Source organism: Enoplosus armatus, chromosome 8 (assembly GCF_043641665.1).
Source record: "Enoplosus armatus isolate fEnoArm2 chromosome 8, fEnoArm2.hap1, whole genome shotgun sequence".
NCBI lineage: Eukaryota > Metazoa > Chordata > Actinopteri > Centrarchiformes > Enoplosidae > Enoplosus > Enoplosus armatus.
This window is the reverse complement of record NC_092187.1, coordinates 9,188,058-9,213,808: the sequence shown is the minus strand read 5'-3', so window position 1 is coordinate 9,213,808 and position 25,751 is coordinate 9,188,058. Positions and strand designations below refer to the sequence as shown.

At 41.3% G+C, this 25,751-nt stretch overlaps 1 protein-coding gene across 3 annotated transcripts; it reads left to right on the top strand.

The window, feature by feature from the left end:
- The first annotated feature begins 3,733 nt into the window (after window positions 1-3,733).
- tp73 (tumor protein p73) lies at window positions 3,734-24,094 on the top strand. 3 transcript variants are annotated; one of them, XM_070910671.1, is made up of 13 exons: window positions 3,734-3,807; window positions 4,252-4,402; window positions 9,343-9,591; window positions 18,429-18,615; window positions 18,863-18,978; window positions 19,722-19,831; window positions 20,225-20,367; window positions 20,580-20,668; window positions 20,962-21,089; window positions 21,402-21,556; window positions 21,726-21,858; window positions 23,236-23,329; window positions 23,693-24,094. In XM_070910671.1, the coding sequence occupies exons 1-13, from the start codon at window positions 3,749-3,751 to the stop codon at window positions 24,092-24,094; spliced, it is 2,016 nt and encodes a 671-aa protein (XP_070766772.1). In that variant the 5' UTR covers window positions 3,734-3,748. The 3 variants fall into 3 exon arrangements, with proteins under 3 accessions (XP_070766772.1, XP_070766774.1, XP_070766773.1); XM_070910672.1 differs by lacking the exons at window positions 3,734-3,807; window positions 4,252-4,402 and adding an exon at window positions 8,288-8,435; XM_070910673.1 differs by lacking the exons at window positions 21,402-21,556; window positions 21,726-21,858.
- Window positions 24,095-25,751: the final 1,657 nt, after the last annotated feature.

The following is a 25,751-nucleotide window of genomic DNA, read 5'->3' as shown; positions in this document are numbered from 1 at the left end:
CTAGTTTGTTTGTATGAGTAGATGACGACACGCCGGCGGTGTCCAATCAGCATACTGTCTGCTGTGTTGTGCCTTCTGGGAAATGTAGTTCATTATTGTGTGTTCTCATTTTTTTCATATGTGAGCGTGTCTACCAAATGACAATAGACGTATATGCAACAATATTCTTTTTCTATTAAAGGCTTATCAGCTTGGATTTTTGCATTATGTGGGCTAATTTGGAATGTTTTTTATATTTTCTCATAATCTAAAATCTATTCCCATCTTATTTGCCTTTCATTCTTAATCGTTTTATAGTCTGTGGGTTATGTTTTATTCACATAAACGTGTCTAGCCTACAGAACAATTTCTACTTTTTACATCCCCCACCATTATACCCCTCTGCTGAGCTGGAAGAGGTTTCCCGCTTATGTGCGCCCAAACCGCGCTACCGCCTCCCTGCTTCTTCCCAGCGCAAAAAACGCTTCACCTCCTTCTTGGACTCCCTCAGCAAAGCTCACACTTCCCTGAACAGCGTGCAAATCAGTTTTCCTCCTGTTTCCTCGCAGTTAATTTTGTTTCTCCGAAAAGTCAATCATCTCCAGCTGCTGTTATCATACAGTAAACTCGGTCGATTTTCCAGTCTTTTGTTGTTGCTGTTTTTTTATGGAGGGTCACTCTCTTGGCATGTTCGATAATAAACAGGCAGGTGCTCGGCGCAACATAATTCTTGGGTATTTGGATTGGAATAATAATATCCTTCAGGTACGTAGATTTATTTTAATGCGCTATAGTAGGCTATGAATGAGTGATTTAGACATATTTAGTCTGATTATTTTATTCATCCGCAGGCCTGTAAGTTTTGTTGGGGTTTGTTGTTTTGAAAAATGTGTCAAATATCAGAAAGAAATGTTTTCAAAAAACGAGCTTGTTGATAAGAAAGGCCCAGCGGTCTTGAGAAGTGGCTCAGGCTGGATAAAACTCCGAATGTACGAAAAGTTTCATTGTTTAAAATCTAAAAGATTTTGCAGCTGATCGTGTTTGAGTTTGTTAAGGGTCTTATGTATTCTCAGGACAGTAGGCTGTATAAAATAGGCCTAATAATAAAAGTCAATTGTCTAAATAAAAATGTAAGCCTTAGAAACAATCCCTATGGTGGGCATATGCACCATTGTAATCTTATTTCGATTTTTATTTTCAAATTATATTTATAAAAAATCGAGCTGATGATTGTTAGCTCTGTATCATTATTTTGTAATTAACATTCATAAAAGCCTGAGTTATTAACTTATTATACTACTGTGGTTTTTATATGTGCTGGCCTTATTTCAATACATTTCAGTGCTTTAAACAGGGATAACGAGCGACACCGATGTCCTTTGCGTCTTCATATGGCGTATGGAATATTTCACTTGGGGCTGTGGAGGATCGAATCAAAAACTATTTTTAAATTAATTTCTTCTCAGTCGGGACTGTGTATTTTGTATAAAATGGCCCATGGGAAGACAGTGTGTGTGTGTGTGTGTGTGTGTGTGTGTGTGTGTGTGTGTGTGTGTGTGTGTGTGTGTGTGTGTTGTCATGGATGCAGTAACCCGGGAGTGGAGACACAAAGTAGAGACAGGTGAATATCAGAGAGGCACAGTGTCAAATTTAAAATGATGGTATGACATTTAGGCAAAGAACCAGCAGAGGCCGTGCTTTACAGAAGTAACACAGGCGTGTAGAATATTAAAATAGGAGAGGGCAAGTGTTAATAAATTCATATTAAAATGGAAATGCATATTTTATGTCAATGCATGGCATATATATAAATAATTTACCCAAACGCTTATCAATAACTGTCTCGATTTTTGGTTCAAATTTAAATGACCAATACTTGAAGGTCACAACCATGCTTTGTTGTCTATCTACAGCTATCTTCAACATTTTTCAGGCACGGGCTTTTTAGGGCTGATGATACAATAATATAGGCTATGTTCTCCTCAACATGTATTAATATTTCCCACCTTTAATAAAAAAAAAGGCAAAGCAAAATTTCTGAAAGACATGTAGGCCTATAGGTGCATGTATGGTCTATATTATAGATCAAATAATACATAATAAGCGTAAGTCTTGTAGGACATAATATTAGTATCTCTGGCCAGGGTAAGAAAGAGGGATACTCCTTCCCCGAGGTGCAGGTTAAGTGAAAAAAGTCCAGGTGGAATCCCAATTAAGCAGCTCACAGTGCGGAGCGGAGCTCTGCGGCCAACCCGGTCTCAGTCAGTCTTCTGCTCGGCCTGCAGTGACGCTGCGTCAGATCCCCTGTGCGAACACCTGAGCTGCTCTGGGATCTGACGAGGCGGCACTTGTGGACGAGCTGGGGACGGGGGCTGGTTCCTGCGGCGGCAGCCAAGTCGGGAACAGCGGGAACCTGCAGCCACGCAGCTGCTGCGGTGCTCCGCAATAGGCCCACCAAGTTACTTGCGTGTCTGCATGCGTGTGCGTGCTGCAGGGCCTCTTTAACATGGACGCTCTTTCTTGGGTTTATTTTTTTAGGACACATCTATTGGATCATGTGGTATTAATCAAAACTTTATTAGAGGAGCCTACATGTTTGGCAATAGCCACAAGATCAGCACTGAAGAACAGAAACAAACACCCTTTGTTCAACAGTCATGACATCACCTCAGATGTTTACTGAGCTGCATATCTTCAATCGATTCAGTGCAAACCAAAGTGAAGACCTCTGTTACATGTATGTAGAGATAAGGGAATCACTTAAACGGACAGGGTCACTTTTACGTAACGTTTATTTTGGTTTGTGTATGTGATGATTTGTTGCATCTTTCAAGGCGTGCACCTTTGCCACAGTTTTTCCTGTGCAGCCCTTCAGAGGGGTTACTAAGGTGACGTGACGCTGCTGTGGTGCGCAACTGTGAATGTAGTAAACTCTAGTACGACCAAATATGCCGGACAGGATTTTGTGTTGGATGTGATCACGTCAAACTGCAGACTAGATGGAGACCGGCAGGACTGCAGTCCGTTTGATTTTTCCATTTTTGGTTACGACAACAAGTCCGGATCTATTTGACAACTCGAAGCGTTTTGACTCAAACCATCGCAAGTAGGCCCGGGTGTCCACCTGGCTACATGTCTAAACTTTGGCGATCATGTCTTTATCATCTGCTCTGCCAAAATAAGAGTTGCGATCATTCTGCAAAGTACGTGGATCTCTTGGTCTAAATAACACCCCTCTGCTTAATGCTGTCCGCTGTAGCTGGCACTTGCTTGGGTAACTCCATAACGTCTGAGCACATTTCGCAGTGCAGGCTGCTGTGTTATTTTGAGACCGAGGCGGAGGAGGTGATGCTCAGACTTTACGGACGGGAAGGAAGCTTCCCCTCGGAGTGAGGCGGTGATGAGGCAGGCAGGTCTGAGCAAGCCCAGGCCCCCTGACACCCTGTGCCACATCTCTGGGACTACATTGGTGTGATCACACCTGGATGGGTGTGTGTGTGTGTGTGTGTGTGTGCGTGTGTGTTCTGAACTGCTCTCTTTCGTTTTTGAACACTGCTAAAATGATCATGTATGAACTAGTAGTTTGTTTCTGCTTGTATCTTTTTAACGCGTTAAAAGTCTGTTTTGATTATTTCGTTCATTCTTGTTTCATGTAATCCTGCTCATTGTAAATTGTTTGTTTTGTTTGTGTGCTTGTGTGTGTGTGTGTGTGTGTGTGTGTGTGCTCTGTAGAGTGATCTGTCCCTCCCCAGACTACCCATCCTCTAAGATGTCCCAGTCCACCGTTACTGAAGAAGGAGGCACCTTCGAGCACCTGTGGAGCTCCCTGTGAGTGTCAACAACACCTGCTGACGATTGTTTTACTTTCCGTCCAATGAACATATTTTCCAAATGACATATTGGTTTTGTTAAAAATGTGAAATGTATCAAGCAGTGATCACAAAACACATATCATCACCTAACAGATTACTTTTTGACCAAATAAGGATAGGATTATTCCTAATTTAACACCAGTCCAGAGTGTGATTTATTTTTTATACCATGTCAGGGAAGCATGTCCTTTTTAAAAAAAATGTTATTCGAGCTTCTGGTGTTGCAGTCACAATGCTTCACAATGCTGCATAATTAGAAAAAGCAAAAGATAGTCAATATCAAGCATTTACTTTATCTAACCTTATATTTGTCTTTCCTTTAAAACTATTCTGTTTTACAACTTTTTGAAAGCTCCTCCCTCTTTGATCAGCTTGTATCGATGGTGTCGTGTGTTCACAGGGAGCCAGACACCACCTACTTTGAGCTCCCCCCAGGCGGCCAGCCGGGTGAGCGCCCACTGCCTTCTACCAGTGCCCCGGGGGGCCACCGCAGCGCTGCCGAGGGCTCCATGGACGTCTACCACATGAGGGACATGAACGACAATGTGATGGTAGGGACATGAGCTCTCATTGCAGTTCAGTCAGTCTTCAGTCAGTTTTTGCTTTTGAGCCTCCCTGAAGGGTGTTTTCCTCCTCTTGTGTTCTTTGTGAGCACACACAAATACTTCCAAACATCTCTTCCCATTTTGTTTGTTGTGTCCTTTCACTTTTTCCCTCCAGTGTTGAGGAGATTCCCTCCTATGTAGTTTCCCTCTCCTCTGCAGCCTTTTCCCTCCCTCTCTATCTCCCCGCTGAGCGGCCTGTAGGGACTGTGTGTGTGTGTGTGTGTGTGTGTGTGTGTTGGGGGAGGGAGGGCTAATTAAACGCCAAGCCAGGACCCCTTGCTGACTCTCTGCAGAGCCATCTGTAGACTGGAGTGTATGTGTGTGCATGTATGTGTCTGTGTGCATGTGTTAACAAACACGCACATATGTTTGCCGGTGTATGCACCTGCATATTAGTGTTGCTGGATGGAAACTCTATATACACAGAAAGTATGCCAACTTTTTATGAATGAAGACAATAGAAAATTAATTTTTTAACCCTCACAGGACAACGTAATACCAAATGACAAATGATCAGTTGCAAAGTTTTTGCAGGATCACACTGATGTGCACGGATCATCCTGCACATTTCTCCCAAATATGAAATCGGAAGTCACTCCCAAACACACCTATGTTTCCTTCCCCTTCTGATCTGGAATATTGGTCTGATATAATCTTTAAGTGGGCAAGCCTGGGCCTGCCTGGCCGCTTAATGAATAGTCATGACAGAAATAAGGGGGGCGGAGCGAGGATTTGTTGTTAGATGCAAGGCAAGTTGAGAAGGCCCAGTCAGGCAAGGGGGAAACAAGTGGATGAGAAGAGAGGCCAGACATCTCCTGTATCCTCCATCATGTCCTGCTCCACAGAGGGGTCAGCTGGAACTTGTACAGTCACACTTGACCACAGCAGAGTGTAAGTCCTATGAGAGCCGAGTCACACAGACAACATAGAAACACTCCATCTTTTCTTTCAGGAGCCTTAAGATGCTGTGCGGTGTGGTAAGTGGACCAGAGTCTATGTTTATGTTCTGGCATATTCAGGACCTTTTTTATTTTCAGTGTTTGAAAATGGCTTCTTACTGGTCTGGTAGTGGAGATGGTTTGTGTTATAGAGTGTAGAACTTTTAGTATTACTTTGGTTCAGGGTCACTGTTTCCAAATTGGTGGCAATCAAACAGATGAAAGAGTGAATCCTTGTATGCTCATGACTCATCATGCTGTTTGAGAGTGAGTTAACGTTTGAAAATCAGGCCTGTGTCCTCTTGTATTTTCCATGCATGTATGAATGGCCATGGCTACTTGAATTTGTGTGCTTTTATAGAACGATTAGATATGTACCCCTGTATAATGGGGCCAGCCTGATCATCGTTACATTAACAAGATTGATTCGGAAAGGCGGATTGTGACTCATGCCCCTGAAATGATGCGAAGGCTAGCTGTGTTTTAACTTTCCTTCGTTTTCCTTCGACATTGAAGTATTTAGGAATTAACTCTGAAGATGTCATAGTCATCTATCACTATTTACCTGAAATTTAATCATGTTTATTTTACAGGTTGACGTGAATGTGAATGTTGACCTGTTGAGAATGAATGGTATATCCTGTCCCTGCACTTTGCCAAGTATTCCCAACAGGGGGCAACCTTCTTACACATCGCTCCACATTTTACCCCCTCTCATCCTCACCTCTGTTTAACATAGCTGCCGTTGTGTAGGCATGCTCCAGTTTTCATATGATGCCATGTCATTCATTTATGTAGCCTAACATTTTCATTTTGGTCATGCTGTTTCCTCATTTCAACAGGGCCATATGACAACATGTCAGGCTGTGTTGTTAATAAAACAATAGAGTTCAGTTTAAAGAGTAGCTGCAAACAGAGGTCATTAGCAGGGTGATATTCTCTTGATCCTCAGCCTATTATGTTTCACTCATATTGACAAGTGAGGGTTGTTGTGGCTGGCTTATCTACTTCTCTAAATGTTTAAAGCTCAGCTTTGAGTGGCAGCTACCAGGATGGCTGCCCATAGGGGACATCAGATGCCGGTGGGATGGGAGGCTTAAACACTCACACACACACCACACACACACAAACACACACACACACCACACACACACACACACACACACACACACACACACACACACACACACACACAGTGGCGGCGGAGGTTTTTAGCTCTGTTTCAACTTGTTGCGGATCAAGTTGAGGTATTAAGAGCAAGCACACCTGTGAGCGCATGGGTCTGTGTTGTTGACATATACACCTGGGCTTACCTTGTGTCCGTAAAGCCCCTTTTGACAAAAGCCGTTAGAGGAAGATTTCAAAGGTAGTGAATAGTCAGATATTAAAGGAAGGACAGAATGACTCTTTTCATTCACCTATCAGGAGAAAACAAGCATCAGAGCACATCAGAGCCCAGATACTCATTTTCATATTTTTCATAAGAGTGAATATCATTTGTATCTCAGCAAATTCTATAGCTGTCCTGTTTTCCACTGCCAGACATGAGACATTTAAGACACTTGATTAAGGCTGCCACTCACTAACTTTGTTATCGATTAATGTGACAATTCTTTTCTCAATTCATTGTTTTGTCTAATATATCAGTAAATATAGGGCTTGATAACAAGTGAACAACCATTTCGTATTAGTTGATTTGAACCCAGCTGTCTCCCATGTGATGTGTTGTGCTGCGTGTACCTGAGTCAGAGTCAATGTATAGATCCAAACACGCATGTGCGCTTCCCCCATTTAACCTACGCAATTTGCATTAAGTCTGGGACGTTGACCTGTCCCATCTGCTGAACCATGGCATAGAAACACATGAAGTTTACATATCCTTGTGTGACTTTGTCTCAGTTTGTGTCTGTATCTGTTTGTGTTGTCGGTGAACGAGGTTAGCAGAGCTGAGGGGCAGGACCACAAGGTGAAGTGAACGCTGTTTATTGCAGAGTATGGTATAGGTGAATATAACAAGTGAAAATAAACTTCCAGCACCCCCAAGTCTCAATGAGCGTGAGGTGTCCAGTGGGGGGAACAGGTGAAAGAGTGTATGCTTTCATGCTTTCAGCTGGCATACTCATGTTATCTGTCGTACTCCCTCGTCTCCAGGTGCAAAGAGAATGAAAGAAATTCTTTGTGAGAGCTTGTTGGTGTTTTGTGCAAGTGACTGGCAGGTCACCAGGATCAAAGATGTTATTATCAGTTAAATGAGATTCACTAATCATTTTACTTCTAGTCACAGCTGAAGGGGGCATTTCAAAACCTTTTTGGTGGCATTTTCTGTGTACAAATTAAATATTAATATCTGAATCCTCTCAAAAGGGCATAGTTTATGTGCCAGAAGTGGAGTAAAAAAAAACAGAACTCCTCAGTTTGGAACTAAAACATCCACAGCGTATGCAGTTAAAATTCAGATAATTTCCGTCCAGTATCAATGATCTTTTTCAAGTGTTTAAGGGTCCGTTTTTAAAAATGTTCAGCTCTGTCTGCTGATTTAATGCTGTGTTGATATACAATACTGGGTGGGAGGGGGATCTGACCCTTGAACTCTTGTTCTTTCATGTGTTTTCCTACTTGCCTCTCTCCCTCTCACACACCAGACAGTGTTTACTTAGTGCAGGCCTTCACAAGGTGTTTTGGAGCGTGTGTGTACATGCGCCCCGGCATTGCCGTCTATGTCCGGGCATGCCATAATTAGAACGTCGTACCATTTTTCGGGTTCCCATCCCTCTCTCCTTCTCTCCCCTCGTCTCAGTCTAACGTTCCTCTCTCTCCACGCCGGTCCTCACCTTTTTCCCTGTCCTGGCTATACATGTGTGTCTGTGTGTATGTGTGTGAGTGTGTGAGAGTGTGTGTGTCCACTGATGCATACCTCACTTGAACTCTCTGGTTAGGCTATGGTCCCGCACTTTCTTTGCTTTGCTGTGTTTGGACATTTCTGACTGAAGAGTTGACAAATGAGATTAAAGCTCTAGAGGATGTACTACGTGAAGAAGAAGGTAAAAATTCAGTTTTTTTCTACTCATAGGGTAATTGTGTGTGTATGTGTGTGCAATGCTGTCCTATATCACTGTGAACCAACAGGGATACATCTGGGAAAGTTTTTTTTAATTAGTGATTTAGATTTGAATAGATTAAATAGATTTTAGATTAAATGTATTTGTGTTTTCATATCATTACGTGTTGGTCGGTTTGTCTTGTTGACTCTGAATCAATCTGATTGATTAATTGCTGTTTAAAGAAAGTAATTGTTTGATGCTGATAAGTAGAAGGTGGGCAGGAGGACTTACAGTTCGCTGTTGGTGCTCTCCGACTTTTATGGGTTTTTGTTCAAGTAGTGTGATAAGGAATCAACAAATGATCATGGATGATAAAAAAAAGAAAACTAAATCACAGCAGCCACAAAGCAGTTTTCTTTCTACAGTAGCTTCTGTGTATGTGTACAACTATATATATGGGCCTCAAAGAGTGCGTTAACTTTGACAACCGTGTCACCATGCACACCTCAGTGCAACAAATCCTCCCTCTTCTCAAACACAGCGAAGAGGACAAGAGGGGAATGGCAGGCAATTAGCAGATTACGCCTCAAATAGCCCCAAGGAGGCTACTGTGGGGACCTCAATGCAGCCGCCACTCACTCACTCACACAAACACACAAGTTTGTGTCCCTGCATTCGTGAGGATTTTATCATGTATAAGTCACACCGTCAATCATGGACACCAACATGCACCCGTCACATGCAGTGTCACACACACACACACACACACACTTCCCAATGTAATCCGACCTCCCTTTAAGCCTCCAAGTCAATGTCTCTCTGGCACCTCTACCTGTGCCCTCCCTCCGCCTCTCTCCTCCCTCCTTCTTCGCCTCCCTCATTCTCTTCCCTCTTCCTCTCTCCCCAGTCCCAATACAACTTGCTGAGCAGCAGCATGGAGAGCCTGGGGAGCCGTGCGACGTCCGCCAGCCCCTACAGCTCCGAGAACGCCTCCTCGTCGGCCGTGCCCACCCCCTCTCCCTACTCCCAGCCCAACTCCACCTTTGAGGGCCTGTCGCCTGCCCCGGCCATCCCCTCTAACACCGACTACCCCGGACTGCACACCTTCCAGGTGTCCTTCCAGCAATCTAGCACCGCCAAGTCTGCCACATGGACCGTGAGTACACACACTTTCTTGGCTTTGGCATGCAGCAGTGTGTGTGTGTGTGTGTGTGTGTGTGTGTGTGTGTGTGTGTGTGTGTGTGTGTGTGTGTGCGTGCGTGCGTGCGTGTGTGTGTGTGTGCGCATGTGTTTCTTCGTCTCTGTCTTACTGAGTAACTATCTTGCACATACATAAACATGCACACAAGGACATTGTTTTACACACACACACACATGTACACACATTCACTCAAGCCAGCACATGTGCAGGCGTGTCGTGTGCAAGAGAAAGTAGTGCATCATTCAGTGATTCATCTTGTCCTCTACTCACCTCTTGTAGTCAAATCCAGCGTGATGAATGCAACAGGGAAAGTTCGGCATGTGGTCCTTTGTATGTTTGTCTTTTTAGACAACTCAATCTGTTAAAAGAAAACAATGTTTGTCTCAGAAGTTTTAAAAAAAATTACACTTTGGTTAGAGATCATAATTAGAGACCATTTTATCTTTCTTCTATCAATTTCTCAATGAGTTTATGCACAATGAGTGTAATGTAAGTCTAGCAATTGTTACATCATATACTATTTCACTATATGAGATCAATGCAATAATAACACATTGTTGACTGTTGGGTCTCTCTGTAAATAATATTATAAAGAATACGGTTTAGACCTGCTCTATATGAAAAATGCCTGAGATAACTTCTGTTATGATCTGACCCTACATGATGAAATGATAATAAATACATACATTGTAATAATAATAATATATTATTACACTAATAATATCAATATTTTGGAAAAGGCTGTCATAGTATGTCAGTTGTTTATCTCTTCTTAAACCATATATGATACTGTGGTTGTTCGCTGTTGTTCGTTTTTGTTACTGAAATCTGGTCTTCGATTTTAACTTTTGGGACATGCTTTTTTCCAAGAGGGCTTCCACATATTGAGTTTTTCAATGGGAATGATATGAACACATTTACGTGTATTGTTAATATGATAAGCCTAAATGTAAGACTTACTACCAAAACACAGTAGCAGTAGTAGTTGTGGTAATACACTAATAAATTTTTCCATTTTATGGGGTACAAGAATAAACCAAAAAAAAAGGAAACTTAGGGCAAGACTTGACTAAACCTCACAATTAGCTTGTGATGTGATGCTGGTGAGAGTCAGGTGAAATGGGAGCTGTGTAATTTGTCATGACCCGATGAAAGGTCTCCTGCTTGAAAGGTGTCACTTCCGACTGTCACACAGTTGACCTCCCTGAAACAAGAGAATCACGACACAAACTGCACTTCCTTCACTATGTGTGTGTGTGTGTGTGTGTGTGTGTGTGTGCGTTCAGGCCTGTGAATGTCTCTGTGTGATCAACTGAGGGGCTCCTCCGTGGCTGTGTTTGCTGGAAGTAACCATGCGTGGTGGGCTCCTTTACTCAGCCCTCAGTGATGTAAGAAGATCCTCCTCTGGACATTAGAGCGGTGGTCTTTGACCTGCTGCTTTTCTTTCTCTGTCTCTTTCGTCCTCGGATCTTAATACACACACACTCACGGCTGTCACCTCTGGCGCCTCAAGTTTTCGCCCGGTCCTCTCTTAAAATACGTCTATCATCTCCTTTCTCTCACGTCCATTCTCTGACTCAGGTCTTTGTCACATCCTAACTACACCGACAGAAAACATGGACAAAAATTAGTTCGTTTTACCTGAGAAATTACTGCAATGAAATGAAATCCTGAAATATGGCATAGACCTGTTTCAACCCGTTTGGTTACACGTGATACTAAATGCTCTGCCCTTTGAATTAACCTGCCTTACTCTCCTTGATATCCCATTAGCTTACAGTTTTGAATGTTCCTAATAACTTGATTAAGGAAATACATCAAATCAAAATGTGTGCCCCAAAATGTGTACTTCGAAATGAAGATCACCTGCCAAAAGATCTTCTGAGTCAGTGTCTTTACTACACCACCCTGCAGTACCACCTAACCTTTTGCAACAAAATAAACTCCTCTTATCCACTTTGATTCACCTGGATAATAGCAGTTTTATGAAGAAAGAAGAAGGCCTCATATCCGCCGGCCTGAACAATTCAAGTCATAGCCATTGTTTTGTTACCAGGAGAGGAGAGACAAAGGAGTTTTTAACTGGCACACGACTTAAGATACAGATGAGGCAGCAGAAAAAGGATTGTGAGGCAACCTGTGATTATTCAGATGCCTCTGCTGCCATTAAACAGGAGGGATTAGAATGAGAGAGAGACCGGGTGATAGCTTTCATGGAGTTTTCTGTAATGCTTTGTTTTCATCTTGCACGCCTGATTATAAGATTGGCGAAGTATCAGAAGATGTATTTAAGTGTTATTATACAGTAGCTATGGAACAACAAAATGTTTCATGTGTAAAATTATGCAGTATGATCATGTGTGATCATGTAGGATACTATATGACACCATTGATTGCCTTACAGGAAGCCCTACAGATGTTAAAAAGTACATTACACACATCTGCAGTAGCTACAGGACATGCAACTGTTTGCTTTAAAACATTTTCTTCAAATGCACATAAGAAAATGTTTCATCCCAAATAAAAATCAAATGCAGGAGTTTCACAGAAAAAAAAAAAAACCATGAAAACCAAGTGTACATAAAGGTTTGCCAGGCTACGTTTGAGCTCAGGGGCAAAATGCTTGTCGAGGGCTCAGATCATGTCGAGTCATTTTAGAAGTGTTGGTATTGTAAAGAAAAGAGGTTACGGTCAAGCCTCTCTGAATGAGCATGCCTCTGCTAATAGGAGGGGATTCCCCACAAATAGCACCTGGGGTGCATGAGAATTCGTGTGTTCAAATGTGCATGCACATTAGAAACACACACATTCTAATGTGCATGAGCTAATGTGCTCTAATGTGCATGAGGATTTGTGTGTTTCTAATGTGCATGCACATCTGGGTGAGTGTATTGGTGCAAAATTCAGAGGAAGGCCCAGGTTTGAACATGCTTGAAAAAAAAAGAGGATGACTATGTGGACCAGACTGAGTCACCTTGTTTGAATGAAAGAGTTAACAGTCTCTGGGTTTCTCGCTGATTTCTTGTGGCCTCAGGCAGTGGGGAATGCCGAATGCCATAGGGGCATATTGACTATAATCAGTTACCTAGCTGCCCCCCACCTCCTCTTTGCCTCCCACTAAGAGCAGTGGCATGCAGTGCTTTGGGAGATTACGAGAAAGGTAGCTGCCTAATGCGTCAAGCATTTCTCATTGAATCCCCTCCTCTCAAGTTGTCAACTTGAATGATTGATGGGAGGTTAGGTTGGTGGCTGCTGCACACAACTGGCTACCAAGTCAGTCCACATCCGCTTCACCATTCAAAAGTAGAAAGAAGAGAAGAGAAGAGTAACCACGAGAACAGATGGCAACAGAAGACACAATTTTAATGTTTCCACATACAGTAAGTCCATTCAAGCCCATGTTAAGCTAGTCTGGTAATCTTCCAGTCCCCCTCCTGTCTCGTCAAGACATCGTGCATTAGTGATAATAGCTCTGAAACTTTGCTGCTCTCTTGCCTCTTGAAGGTGATTCTTGGCTTGGACTCCGGCAAGCGTCACCGCGGCTGGGAATGAGATCTAACACCTCAGTCTTGTCAAATAATAAGACGTCTTTCCATACACCCAGACCTTATGTGTATGTGTGTGTGCGTACAGTATGTGTCAGGGGTGGGAGGGGGTGTGATGCGGTGGGTGCGGGCTCGAGCATGCACTGCTAGGCGGCTTGTCAGAAGCTGCTCTTCCCGGCTATTAGCCTCTCTCCGTTAGGACACAGGTCCCAACACGCCCTGCACAATGTATCCTTCCCTTCCTTTACCCATGCATCATCCGTGGCCACATCACCACAGGCCTTCCTGCCAAGCACCAGATCTTGGAAAACATTCATGATGAGGAGGATTTTTTACACATGCTCAGGTGCATTTTATTAACACGCAAGCAAATACATGAAGTTGTTCATAATTATACAAGTTTGTGGGATTCAGATCAGTTTGTATAGCCAGTGCTAGTGCTTGTTAAAGTTACCCAGTAGATGAAGTGCTTAAAGAAAACAGCCTCCAGGATGAATATCTAACAGTGTACATTGTCCAGTATCAACACAGGACAGGATATGTTCTTGGCTGTGGGATGCCATCAATCCAGGAAACTAATGTGTTAGTTATTTGTCCCTGAACACTCTGTGTAACACGGTGTGTATGCCATCCTGTCTAGAAGACTGAACTTTCACAGTCTCAATGGACTGTGTCAGTACTGTAAAAGCAACCTTGAGAGTGACAAGCAGTCATAATGAAGCTATTCAAGTTACTCTAACTACTTACAGTATGTGATCTGTCAACAGGTTGGATGGGTCGAAATTATTATCGTCAGATCGTAAGCTTAAATGGTTCCCTCAACTCTAACACTTATGTTTAAAAAGGTCAACTTTGCAGTGAAATTTCGAATTTATGCTATCTGACGCAAAAATGTTTGACAAAAATGTTTTGATGACATCAATTATTTCAAGGTGAGATCTTTAACTACAGACAACCAAGTTTAGATAATAGCTGTTGTTAAAAAAACTCACTCTCTAAAGGTCATTACATCTAAGTCTTATAGAGACAAACAGCAATTACCATGACATGAAAGAAAGTGTAGCAGAGTCTCTAAATTTCTATATTGATTTGAGTCCAATATAATTACAGACTGTATAGACATTCAGCCTAGACTGTGTGGATGTGTTCACTATGCCTACTGTATGTCAGCGCTGTGTGTGTGTGTGTGTGTGTGTGTGTGTGTGTGTGTGTGTGTGCGCGTAAGCATATTCGATATTTGGACAGTTAAGCGAATTTGCAGCGGGCAAGCTGTTGCTTGTGTATAGGGATGACTGTCTGGCAATTATCACCCTGTCTCCAGGAGCCTGTCAAGACCTGCCTCCACTGGTCCACCTTGTAGAGGCAGGGAGGGATGGATGGTTGGATGGATTGATGGATGGATTAATGGATCGACCGATTGAATTGCAATGAAAATGTACAACTAAATAGCTACTTGGAGCATTATACAGTGCTCTTGTAAAGTCATGATCACATTACAACATTTTGGGATGAATTGCTGGAAGTTTCTGTTCCAGAGACCAGCACATTTGATTAAATGTATATATTGAGCTACTGATACATTTTATAGCTCAAAACGCAAAGTAATTTTTGTAGTAAAACAAAAACTTCCTAATTACTTCTAGAAAAGACAGAAGTCCAGCATGTAAATTATACTAAAGATAAATAATAAAGCTTCTTTGCAAAGCTTGTTTTTACAGGAAATATGTGTTTGTTATGGGTAGTCTGATATCTCTTAAAATTGTTACTGAAAATTGGTGGAAAGGTAGGCAGTTGGCCAAGGTTTCAGATTCAGGACATTTTAAAGGATTTCTTAATATTGTTGAAAATGTAAAACATTATCTTGCTTAGGATCTAGTCGTCATGTAATCCATTTTTTAATTTTTCCCTTTATTAATTTCCCCCTTTTCTCTTTTTTTCCCAAGCCATCAAAAAAGCAAATAATCTCTAATAATCTTTAAGTCTTTAAGCGTGTTTGTTCTCTCTCCATCTTTTTCCTCTGCCTCTCCATCCCCTCATCCTTCTCTATGTCCTGAAACGAAGCCCAGTTTATCCATCACTCATGACCTGCCAGTACAAGAAGATACTCATCAGACACTGTAGTTCTTTTATTAATGCTGCGCTTCACCTCTGACAATGACACATGGAGCTGAACTCACAGATTTGTGTGTGCGTGCGTGCGTGCGTGCGTGCGTGCGTGCGTGCGTGCGTGTGTGCGCGCGTGCATGCCTATGCCTCGTTGGTGCATGTGCGCACTAGTCTGTGTGGTGGACGAGTTGAGACGCCTCCCATGGCATCTGTACCCCGGAAGACTGAAAACACAAAAAGCAATTTATGACTTTTTCATGCACTCTGCGGTGTTCAAAAACCATATCACCAAATGCTGGTCCCTGCTGATCCCACAACTTATCAAAATATCTTTTTTCCTGTGACTGAAAAACCAAACTTTTTTGTGATGGTTCCTTTGAATAGTGGGCCAACAGGATTTTAGAATGCACTAGGTAAAGGTAAATGGTTTGAGTATTTTTATGTTAAACCTAGTCCTCTGGAGTTAGTCTTTACTTCAAAACACCCTGCGTTTTTACTCAGTTAACCTGTCTGACTAATGACTAATCAGCTCACAGGACCGAACATGTCCTCCAATATGAACAGTGCTTTTTTGTCAAAGTTATATTATCATTGTAACTGAAAACATGGATACTTCTGAAACTCTTCTTGTTGTCTTCACATCTGACATTTGCGACTCATTTGCTAAAAAGCGCTGCATTAATGAGGTAGGGTACTATTGATACTGAAACACAAAGTCAGTGTGCTGCCAGCATTTTTCTACACAAATGCATTTAACCACCACCATGACTGGATATTAGTGACTCTTTCTGTGATGCTGCCTACTAAAACATAGAAACCACATTTCCTATGCTCCTCTTTGCAAATGCTAAAGGAGTTCATATTCATTGCTGGAAAGAAAACCATTGGATTGTTGCAGCAGGAAAAGTCCCCATGTCTGTAAATAAGACGTCTGTCTGGCTGTTGCATCGCAGAGAAATTATTTATTCATGGTATGGACGGGCTGTTGAGACTTGTCAGGGAGAGCTAGGTGGGAAAAGGTAATGTTGTGCACAGGTATTTTCATTGCCCTCAAGGGAGTTCTCATGGCTAAGGGCGTGTGTGTGTGTGTGTGTGTGTGTGTATGAGAGTTTGCAATGTGTGTGTGGTTGTGAGGGGCTTAGTAACGGTGTCACAACAAGGAATCCAAGCAGTTGCTGGTGTAGGAATGACTCTTTCCCAGTCGTCATTGGGCCAGAGGCTGTCTGGTGGGAGAGTCGAATCAGAGTCTGGATAATCAGTGGAACATTTTAGTTATTACATTTAAATTTGAAGAGTTCAAATAGAAATATCTGAAATCTCTTAAATTCTTAAATTATAAGTAGCAGCAAGGTGCAGAGAGTACAGACAAAAAAGTAAATAGTAATTAATCCAAGAATGATCTTGCATGAGGGGGGAGAGATGAGTTTAGAAATAAACGGCAAGAAAAATAACTTTTGGTGGAATGTCCCTTTAAGAAAGATAAAGCTGGTGGAAGGTGCTTCTAAGATAACATGTTAGCTTATGTTGTGTATTTTCTGAAAAACCATTGCCGACAACAGAACAGGGTGATTGATACTTGGCTAACAGATCTGGTTAATACCAGGGTTCAGGGTTTAATGCAAACACCTATGAAGCTCAACGTTTCTTGCTTAAAAGCATTCTCCAAATGGCAAATCATCTGATGAAATGTATCAGATAAAAACATTAAAAATGCTTGAAATGGGATTCTGGTTACCCAGAGATTTAAGATACTGGTTGGGCTCGAGTACGGCCATTCCTCCGACTCTCTCTCTCTCTCCTTGTTTTTTTGATTCTCTCTGCTTTTTCTCACCTATCAAATACAAAAAGGCAAAATTACATTATATTTTTTTCACATGCAGCGTTACAGACCTTGAACTGCATGTACTGTATTTCTGCCACAGGGTGCGCGGATGCATTTGTATTCAGGCCCATTGTAGCAAGTCCACACAGGACAACCGTCTTCTCCGTTTTTTCTCTGGAAGCTCCCAATTTGATTTCCACAGGGAAGATTTTTGAGATTTTGTGATTGTGTTGGGGCATGTTAAGGCTTTTCCATCCCTTGTCCCGGTGTGTTTGGATGCTGTACTCACATTTACACACAGATGCAAGCGTGCATGTGTGTGCGTAAATGCCCATAAACTGAGGAATCATTGAAGACTTGGCTTTAGCACAACTCAGAATATTCTCATTGAACTTTACTGTAACTGACTGACAGTAGTAAAGTTCCTACACTTTACATGTTTCTGGCGCAGCTGTTACAGAGACACAGCCATTTTTTTCCAAACTGTCCTTTTGAACTTCCACCACTTCTCCTCTGCCAGCTGTAGCATCTCAGATTACCACCCACAAACCCAGTCTGCAGGATAATAATCATTTATTCATTCTAATAACACAGTAATTACCGTTACTTCTCAGACGTAAATTTCCTGCTGACTGTTTTACAGTCCTCATGTATTTTTCTTTTCCCCTTCTTTTCATGCTCTCCCTTTCCTCAAATGGCACAATTTGTTCTCCAGTCATGATTTTATGTGATAATAACAGTGTCCTGTGGTCACACCCCACTATCTTATCATCATATTATCACCCAGCTCTTCATTTGTCCACCTTGTCTTCTATTATTTAAAATACTTGTTTGGCTGCTGTGCTGGCTTAATGGCTCAAATCAAATGTTATTTCATATAACAACGATTCCACCTACTGAAACATTATTTTTGCTATGATGTCAGTGGTAGCTCAGTCCAGTTTAACCATAGCTACTTCTTGATAGCATTTACATGAAATTGAGAAGACACAGCTCTTAGTTTGTGCATCTTTAATGTTTAATGTTAATTTGATTTGCAGTAGGTTCAGAAAATGTAAATGTGAAGGCATTAATTGATATGTACTTGATAACTAATGCACCAGATTCTTTAGGTATGTTAATTTACTACATTATAAGTCACTTTGGATATGATCTGCAAAATGACTCAACTATAAATAGGAAGTCAAAACTCAGAGAGAACTGCAGTTTGGGGATGCACATTTTAACACAACAATTGCCACCAGCATTTTGTTGGGCAAAGCATTAGTTCACACTCCCCCGTAACTGAATGACTGTGTGTGTGTTCTTTCCCCACCCAGTACTCTCCCTTGCTGAAGAAGCTCTACTGTCAGATCGCCAAGACCTGTCCAATCCAAATCAAGCTGTCGTCCTCTCCTCCACATGGCAGCATCATCAGAGCCATGCCCGTCTACAAAAAGGCGGAGCACGTCACGGAAGTGGTCAAACGCTGCCCCAACCACGAATTAGGACGAGACTTCAATGATGGTATGATCCACAAGTCCTTTGACATTTTGTACTTTTCTACCCCCGCAAAACATGCCAATAATATCCCAAAATGAGATTATTTTGTTGTTGGGTGAAAAAGTCTGGGTTATGAAGTCAAATCACCCAGGAGAGGAGAAGATACATATTTCATCAATCATAACTTGGGTGTGAATTTTGTGCGTTATACTTTAAATACTACTTTGACTCAACTGTGTCCTCACCTTTCTCCCATCACTCTTCTTCACAGGTCAAGCAGCCCCAGCCAGTCACCTGATCCGGGTGGAGGGGAATAACCTCTGTCAGTACGTCGACGATCCTGTCACTGGCCGCCAGAGTGTCTTCGTGCCATACGAGGCTCCACAGGTTGGTGGTTCATCAGCTACTGTGTATCATAGAGACACACAATGCATTGTATTAGGTGCTTTAGGGACTGGATTCATGACTTTGAACACCAGAAATGATGGTCTACAGTGAATGTACAAAATATTTGGGAGATTTACGCTTTTCATGAAGCATACTTATGAGGTAAATCCTCGTTGATTTCCATTATACCAGTTAAAAACAGGGGTTGGGCTGATGGTAAATAAAAGGAGACATAGAGAACGCCTTTGACAAAAATGAGATGTGGTTGTTAGATGTGGATTGCGTAAATGTTTACACATCGCAATATCTGAAAGATGTCCCTAATATATTGTACATTAAGGCCAAATGTCTAAGACACACAAAGGATGTACCATATCAATGAAACAGTCAATTTTTGTGAGGTTCTTCATTTGCGGCACTTCTATAAATAAAGATGCCGGGCATGTCCAAACAAGTGCAAGAGTCAGAAATCATCATGTCTGCAATAGCACCTGAGGAGATTAATGAAAAGCACAATTGTCTCTTTGACACATCAAAGTGCATTGCAACACTGCCCTCTAGTGGTGGATTGGTCACATTTACTGTAAAACGGGAGGTTTGCTTGTGTGCAGATTGAAAGAAATTGTTTGAGCCTTAAAAATCCTGAAATTTCTTGATAAGTATCAGAGACTAAACCAACAATTAAACCGACTTAAATCCCTCAACATTGACTTATTGGTACGATTCACTGTTTTGTGTTTCAGGTGGGGACTGAGTTTACCACTATCCTGTATAACTTCATGTGCAACAGCAGCTGCGTGGGCGGCATGAACAGGAGACCCATCCTCATCATCATCACGTTGGAAACCAGAGAGTAAGTCGACAATTCACAATTCATACACACAGACAGGTCAAACAAGGTTCGTCTTTTGTCACTTGCTTTACTTTTAGTCTTTATGGCACTGGATACTTCGGTTTTATGAATTTACAAAATGTTTTGCAACAGTACATACTGGCAAATGATATAAGACAGAATGACCAACCCATAGTACAATGGGAAGTGCAGAGCATACTTCATTACACACATCAGATTATATATACCACTTCTACATATACTTAATATTCAGCACCTTTTACAATGATAAAGCACATTTTAGCCCAAAGTATGATCGTAGACTTGGAATGTTAGAGAACCTGCATTTCATCAGAATTTTCTTAACAAACTGCACTTGACCAGTTTATTTAATATCCCCAATCATCTTCACAGTGGTCAAGTGTTGGGCAGAAGGTCATTTGAAGGTCGGATATGTGCGTGTCCTGGCCGAGACCGCAAAGCAGACGAGGACCACTTCAGGGAACAACAGGCCCTGAATGAGAGTGTGGCCAAAAATGGCAGTGCCAACAAGCGCAGTAAGTTGGATTAAACCGAATGACACGTTTTCATGTTAACGACACATTCAAATAGTTACAGGTCCAGTGACTTTTCATATATTGTGATACTTGTCTTGCTGTCTGTCAACGCCGACCAAAATGGTTCGAGATATATTGGTCCTCAGAGAGAATGAGATGGTGAAATGTGTTAGAAAACTGTTTGATTGTGATTCTGTTCCTGTCATCTGCAGACTTCAAACAGAGTCCGCCAAATATTCCCAGTCCAAATGTTAACATGAGGAAGAGGCGGCATGGAGAAGAAGAAATTTACTATATTCCTGTAAGAGCCTTTCACACTCATTTTCAATGAAAACAGTGTTAACAGTGTAATACATTACACATTACACATACAAAGTATATGTCAGAGATAATTTAGACTTTGATGTTTGAGATTTTAGCCCTTCAAATTGTCAAATTCATGCATGTGGAAATATTTTCGCTGACTACAAGAAGTTTAATACCATTGCTTCACAAACTGAAAACAAATTAACCATTTTGAAAGGACGGACTCACCAGTCATAATTCCCAGACTGGCTTATGTTACAGTATTGTGTGTGTTGTGTTTGTGTGTAGGTTCGTGGTCGGGAGAACTTTGAGCTGCTGATGAAGATTAAAGACAGTTTGGAGCTGGTGGAGCTGGTGCCACAGCCACTGGTGGAAACCTACAGACAACAAACGCAGCAGCAACTTCTGCAGAGACCGTGAGTAACTCCAACACAGATACCTCCTGGTACACATATATACATACTGTACATAAATGTGTGACTGAAGAGATTTGATCAAACCAAACACATGCGTGTACAAAAAATGGCCCGTAAACACAGATACTCTTCACTTTCTGTACGACAAATGTTTCTGCTGAAGTCTATGAGTAAAATAAAGGGAAGAAGTTGAGGTTATAAACTCAGAATTGAAAAAAATTACCCTCACAAAAAGCTGAATTTAGAGTCTTGTTGACTTCATCAGACTCACATATTCCTCTAACCTCAGCCACATTCTCCTCTTTTCTCTAGGAACCATATAGCATCCCCCTCCTCTTACTCCCCTCTGTCCAACATGAACAAGCTTCATAGCCACGGAGGCCTCAGCAAACCGCCCTCAGTCAACCAGCTGGTGGGGCAGCAGCCCCAGCAACACGTCACTGCCCCCACCTCCATAGCTCATATGAGTGAGTATCTATGTGATTAAAATCAAATCAGATGTACCCAAAAGTTGTTCTAAAGTTTTCTGATCAGAAAACATCAATGCCAAGAGAGCCTACTTATGCCAGTGTAGAACAGTTCTTTGTGCTGTTTTGCTGCTCATTATTTTATTGATCACCCCTCCCTTTCTCACAGGTTCAAACATGCTCAACAGCCACCACATGCAGGCCAATGGTGATATGAATGGTGGCCACAGCAGTCAGACTCTAGTGTCTGCATCCCACTGCAGCCCGCCCCCTCCGTATAACCCTGACCCCAGCCTTGTCAGGTACCTCACCCTCCATTGACACTCCTTCTTTATCCTCCTGTAAAGGGCCAGCAGACAATCACATGCACTTGTTGGGTTAAATACGAATGGGTGCAATGTTCGTACAAATTTAGTCAAACCGTTTTTTCCCGTTTGCAGCAAAATGTGTCTCGATGCAACTGTGTTATACAGTTTGAATTGATTATGGCTGCTTTTGTAAACGCTTGCAATTACATCACAAATCTCCTCGCAACCTGGTGCCATAATGAGGGTCCACTGGAGAGTTGGCTGCATGGAAATAATGTCTAAATATAATACAACTAAACTGGAAAAAGACATTACCAGGAGGGGTTGTGTTATGGGAGTAGCTTATTTCAGTAATGTTTTAAGTAAAAGTGAAAAGTGTGTTTTGGTACGTTTGTTTCCAAATTTTGCGCCCTGTCTTTGTTAGCCTGTCAAAAGTAATTTACAAAGCAATTGGTGTTCATATCTTAGCCAGCTCCTACTAGCTGCATACGCATCAGCTCCCATTCAAAACCAGCACATTAATCATGTCTATTTATACTCTGCTCATATAGCCAAGCTGCGTAAGAGTGGAGTAGACCTCCACTATGGCTGCCAGAGGGTTTGTTATGTCACCCGAAGGCCCAAACTGTGTGTCATACACTTACATCTAAAATCACTCACACTGTCACTGTGTATACAGCCATCCTTTGCAATGCACTATAGCGAATTTTCTTCAAAAGAAATTTCCATTGTTTAAGTTCTGTTTAAATTAAATTTATTACTGTTTGTTTTCATATTTTTTCTAAGATAATGTGTCGATACAGTGGTTTTAATTCTTAGACTTCGCTTTTGCAATTTTAACACTTTTGATACAGCAGACTTTGTCCACCTTTTTGGTTTGTAGATTGTTATGTTTATTGTACAGTTCAATTGCACAGTTAGCTTTTTTTCCAATTACACTGTATGTTGCCAAAACCTTAACATTTCATGTATTTATAATAAAGGTTCTTCATCAAAGCAAGAGTGGCCTTATGAATCATTAATATAAATGCATGTTTATGATTTTACATCCACTGCATCCATCAAGATGTATAGTTTCTGTACACTTGAGGCTAGATCTGTGCCCTAATGTCAGTTTTGAAATAAACTAATAATGGCTTGAGTAGATAGTGAGATAACGACGCAACATAACGAATGAGGTGCTTTTCTATCCTGTTCTATTTAAAAATAAATGTTGACCCTAATTATCAAGTTAGGATAATCTATTCTTCTCAAGCACAACTGCACTTTTCATCAGTGTTAATGAAGGTGGTTTTTGTATTGGTCCTACTTTTAGTTTTGCAGCTGTGCTCTAATGGCAGTCTAAGCAGCCCTGCTTTTCTCCCCATACAGTTTTCTCACCAGTCTGGGCTGTCAGAACTTCATCGAGTACTTCACCTCCCAAGGCGTCCAGTCTATCTACCATCTCCAGACTCTCTCCATGGAGGTAACTCTTTTCTTGCACTCACAATCTCACAGCGATTATAATAATTATAATAACAAATTGTATGTGTATAGAGCTTCATAGAAAAAAAAGGATGGGGGAAAAGGAAGCAGTAAAGGGAAGAACAAACAAAAGTCAGAAGAGAAAGATGGAAATAACTTTTTATATTTTTTATATTTTATAGTCTTACTTAAGGTACCCTGTAGAGTTTTTGACCACTAGAGATGATGTAGAGCAATGTTTTGATGAGCAGGCCCCATTTTTTGTGTCTATAAGGAAACACATGAGGATACACATACACTCTTTTTCTTAGTTTTCTCCTACATTCTTACACTCCTCCAATGTCTAACTGTGTGTCTTCACCAGGATTTAGGTGCACTGAAGATACCGGAGCAGTCCCGCCTTACCATCTGGCGAGGTCTGCAGGACATGAAACAAGGTGCTGCGCTCCAACTGCCTGCCTCAAATCACCACCATGACTATCACGGACAGCAGCTTCTTCGCTCCAGCAGCAACATGGCTGCCTCTGCCATGGCGGCCATTGGGGCTGCCGGAGGGGAACTGCAGCGTCAGCGCGTCATGGAGGCCGTGCACTTTCGTGTCCGCCACACCATCACCATCCCCAACAGGTCAGGTGTCGTTGGGACGTCAGGGATGGCAGCAGCTAATGATGAGTGGGCCGACTTTGGTTTCGACATGCCGGACTGCAAGCTGGCACGTAGCAAGCACTCCATCAAGGAGGAGTTCATGGAAAGTGATGTTCACTGAGCCTGAGAAGAGTCTTTGGACTGTTTTGCCAATATTATTGTCAGCATCGGCCTATTTACAGAGAAAAAGAATGTGGATAAGGCCTTTAAATGTGCTTTTAGGTGTTGTTGTCATATTTCAGTCAGTGATTTTGCAGAGAATCCAGTTCCATTTTGAGTGTGGGGCATTCAGTGTGTTAATACACTTTACTGTGCAGTCTTTATTTTGCGCTTGAACAATTGTTCCACCCAAAAGATTGAACATGAGATTACACAAAAGGACGTCTCAAGTCTGAATAGCAAATACCACACTGGCAATAGCATTGTCAATGTAATGCTAAACACATATGGTCTGGACTGTACTTTTGGGGATTTTGATAAGTGCATGTTAAAAGAGGGAAATATACATTTTTCTGGAAAACCAGATGTTTAGTTGTACCGTGCAATAATGCCACGTATCACCATTTCACAACTTGCTGGTTTCAATTTTGTATTTTAATACACATAATTAGTTCTCAGCTAACTTATTTATTGTTCTTTCAGTTTTCCTTCACTTGTACAAATGTATATACTGTATCTTGTAAATGTTTTGGACTAGATGTGATTGAAAAGGGGTATTTAGATTCAAAATGGTGTATCCTGTTTGAACCAAATGTATAGAATTGAATGATAAATCAAACTCACAGCTGCGGGAACACATAGTCATGTATGTTTTTCATGGCTATGATGATGTGATGACCTCTAGTTCGGTATGCCCTTATCATTTCATTGTTTAAAAAAATGTTTAATGGGCTTTGGTATTAATAGTGTGTATTCATGAAAACTAATGGAAATCACAGTCAACAAGTAATATCAGAAGTTAGACATTGCATCAATTTCTTTTTTATTAAGTCGTAGGAAATACTGTGTTAATTCTTGTATAGAAACACATCGCAAAACAGTTGAGTGACAAAACAGTATTATATCTTAATAGCAGGGACTTAATCAGAATTGTGAATAATAAATTAAGAATAGCATCCCTGTTTACCAAGACACTAGACAAGACAGTAGCATTTTCTTCCTTCTCTGTGTATTTTGAAAAACCTTGCAGGGCAAGGTCCTCATATATTGATTATTGATTATAACTAGTTGTGTACCACGTATGTATCTTCATGGCACTTGTTTGTGAATATTTAATAGCAACATTCCAGTTTTATTTCTAGATTGTCATCCAGCATGATTAATCATGACGCAATTCTAGTAATGGTGGCAAATTTGTTTGTAGTAACTACATGACTTTGTAGCATGACCATGATAATAATTTGTACCTGACTTGCAGCCATTTTCTTTATAAAGGCCTTTTCACTTACAAATACATACATATTTTCACCCACTAACCACCAACTGGTCAAACAAAGAGCACTTTAATACTTTGAAAGTAAAGTAATCTAGGATTATTTGTGCTTATGATAAGTATTATGCATTACCACAATGTAAATAGAAACAGTGCTTGTTTTGATATTCCTGGTAAGTTTTTTGTTATCAGTTTTGTAAAGCTGATAAACATGTGTATAAATATAGCTATTGCTGTTCATCAATGTCCATTAGTTTCTGAGGTTGTTAAGTTCAGTGTTTTTTCTTTTCTTAAAATCGTGGATATTAAAATATTTGCCTTCCTTTAATGTCTCTCTTTATCAAAG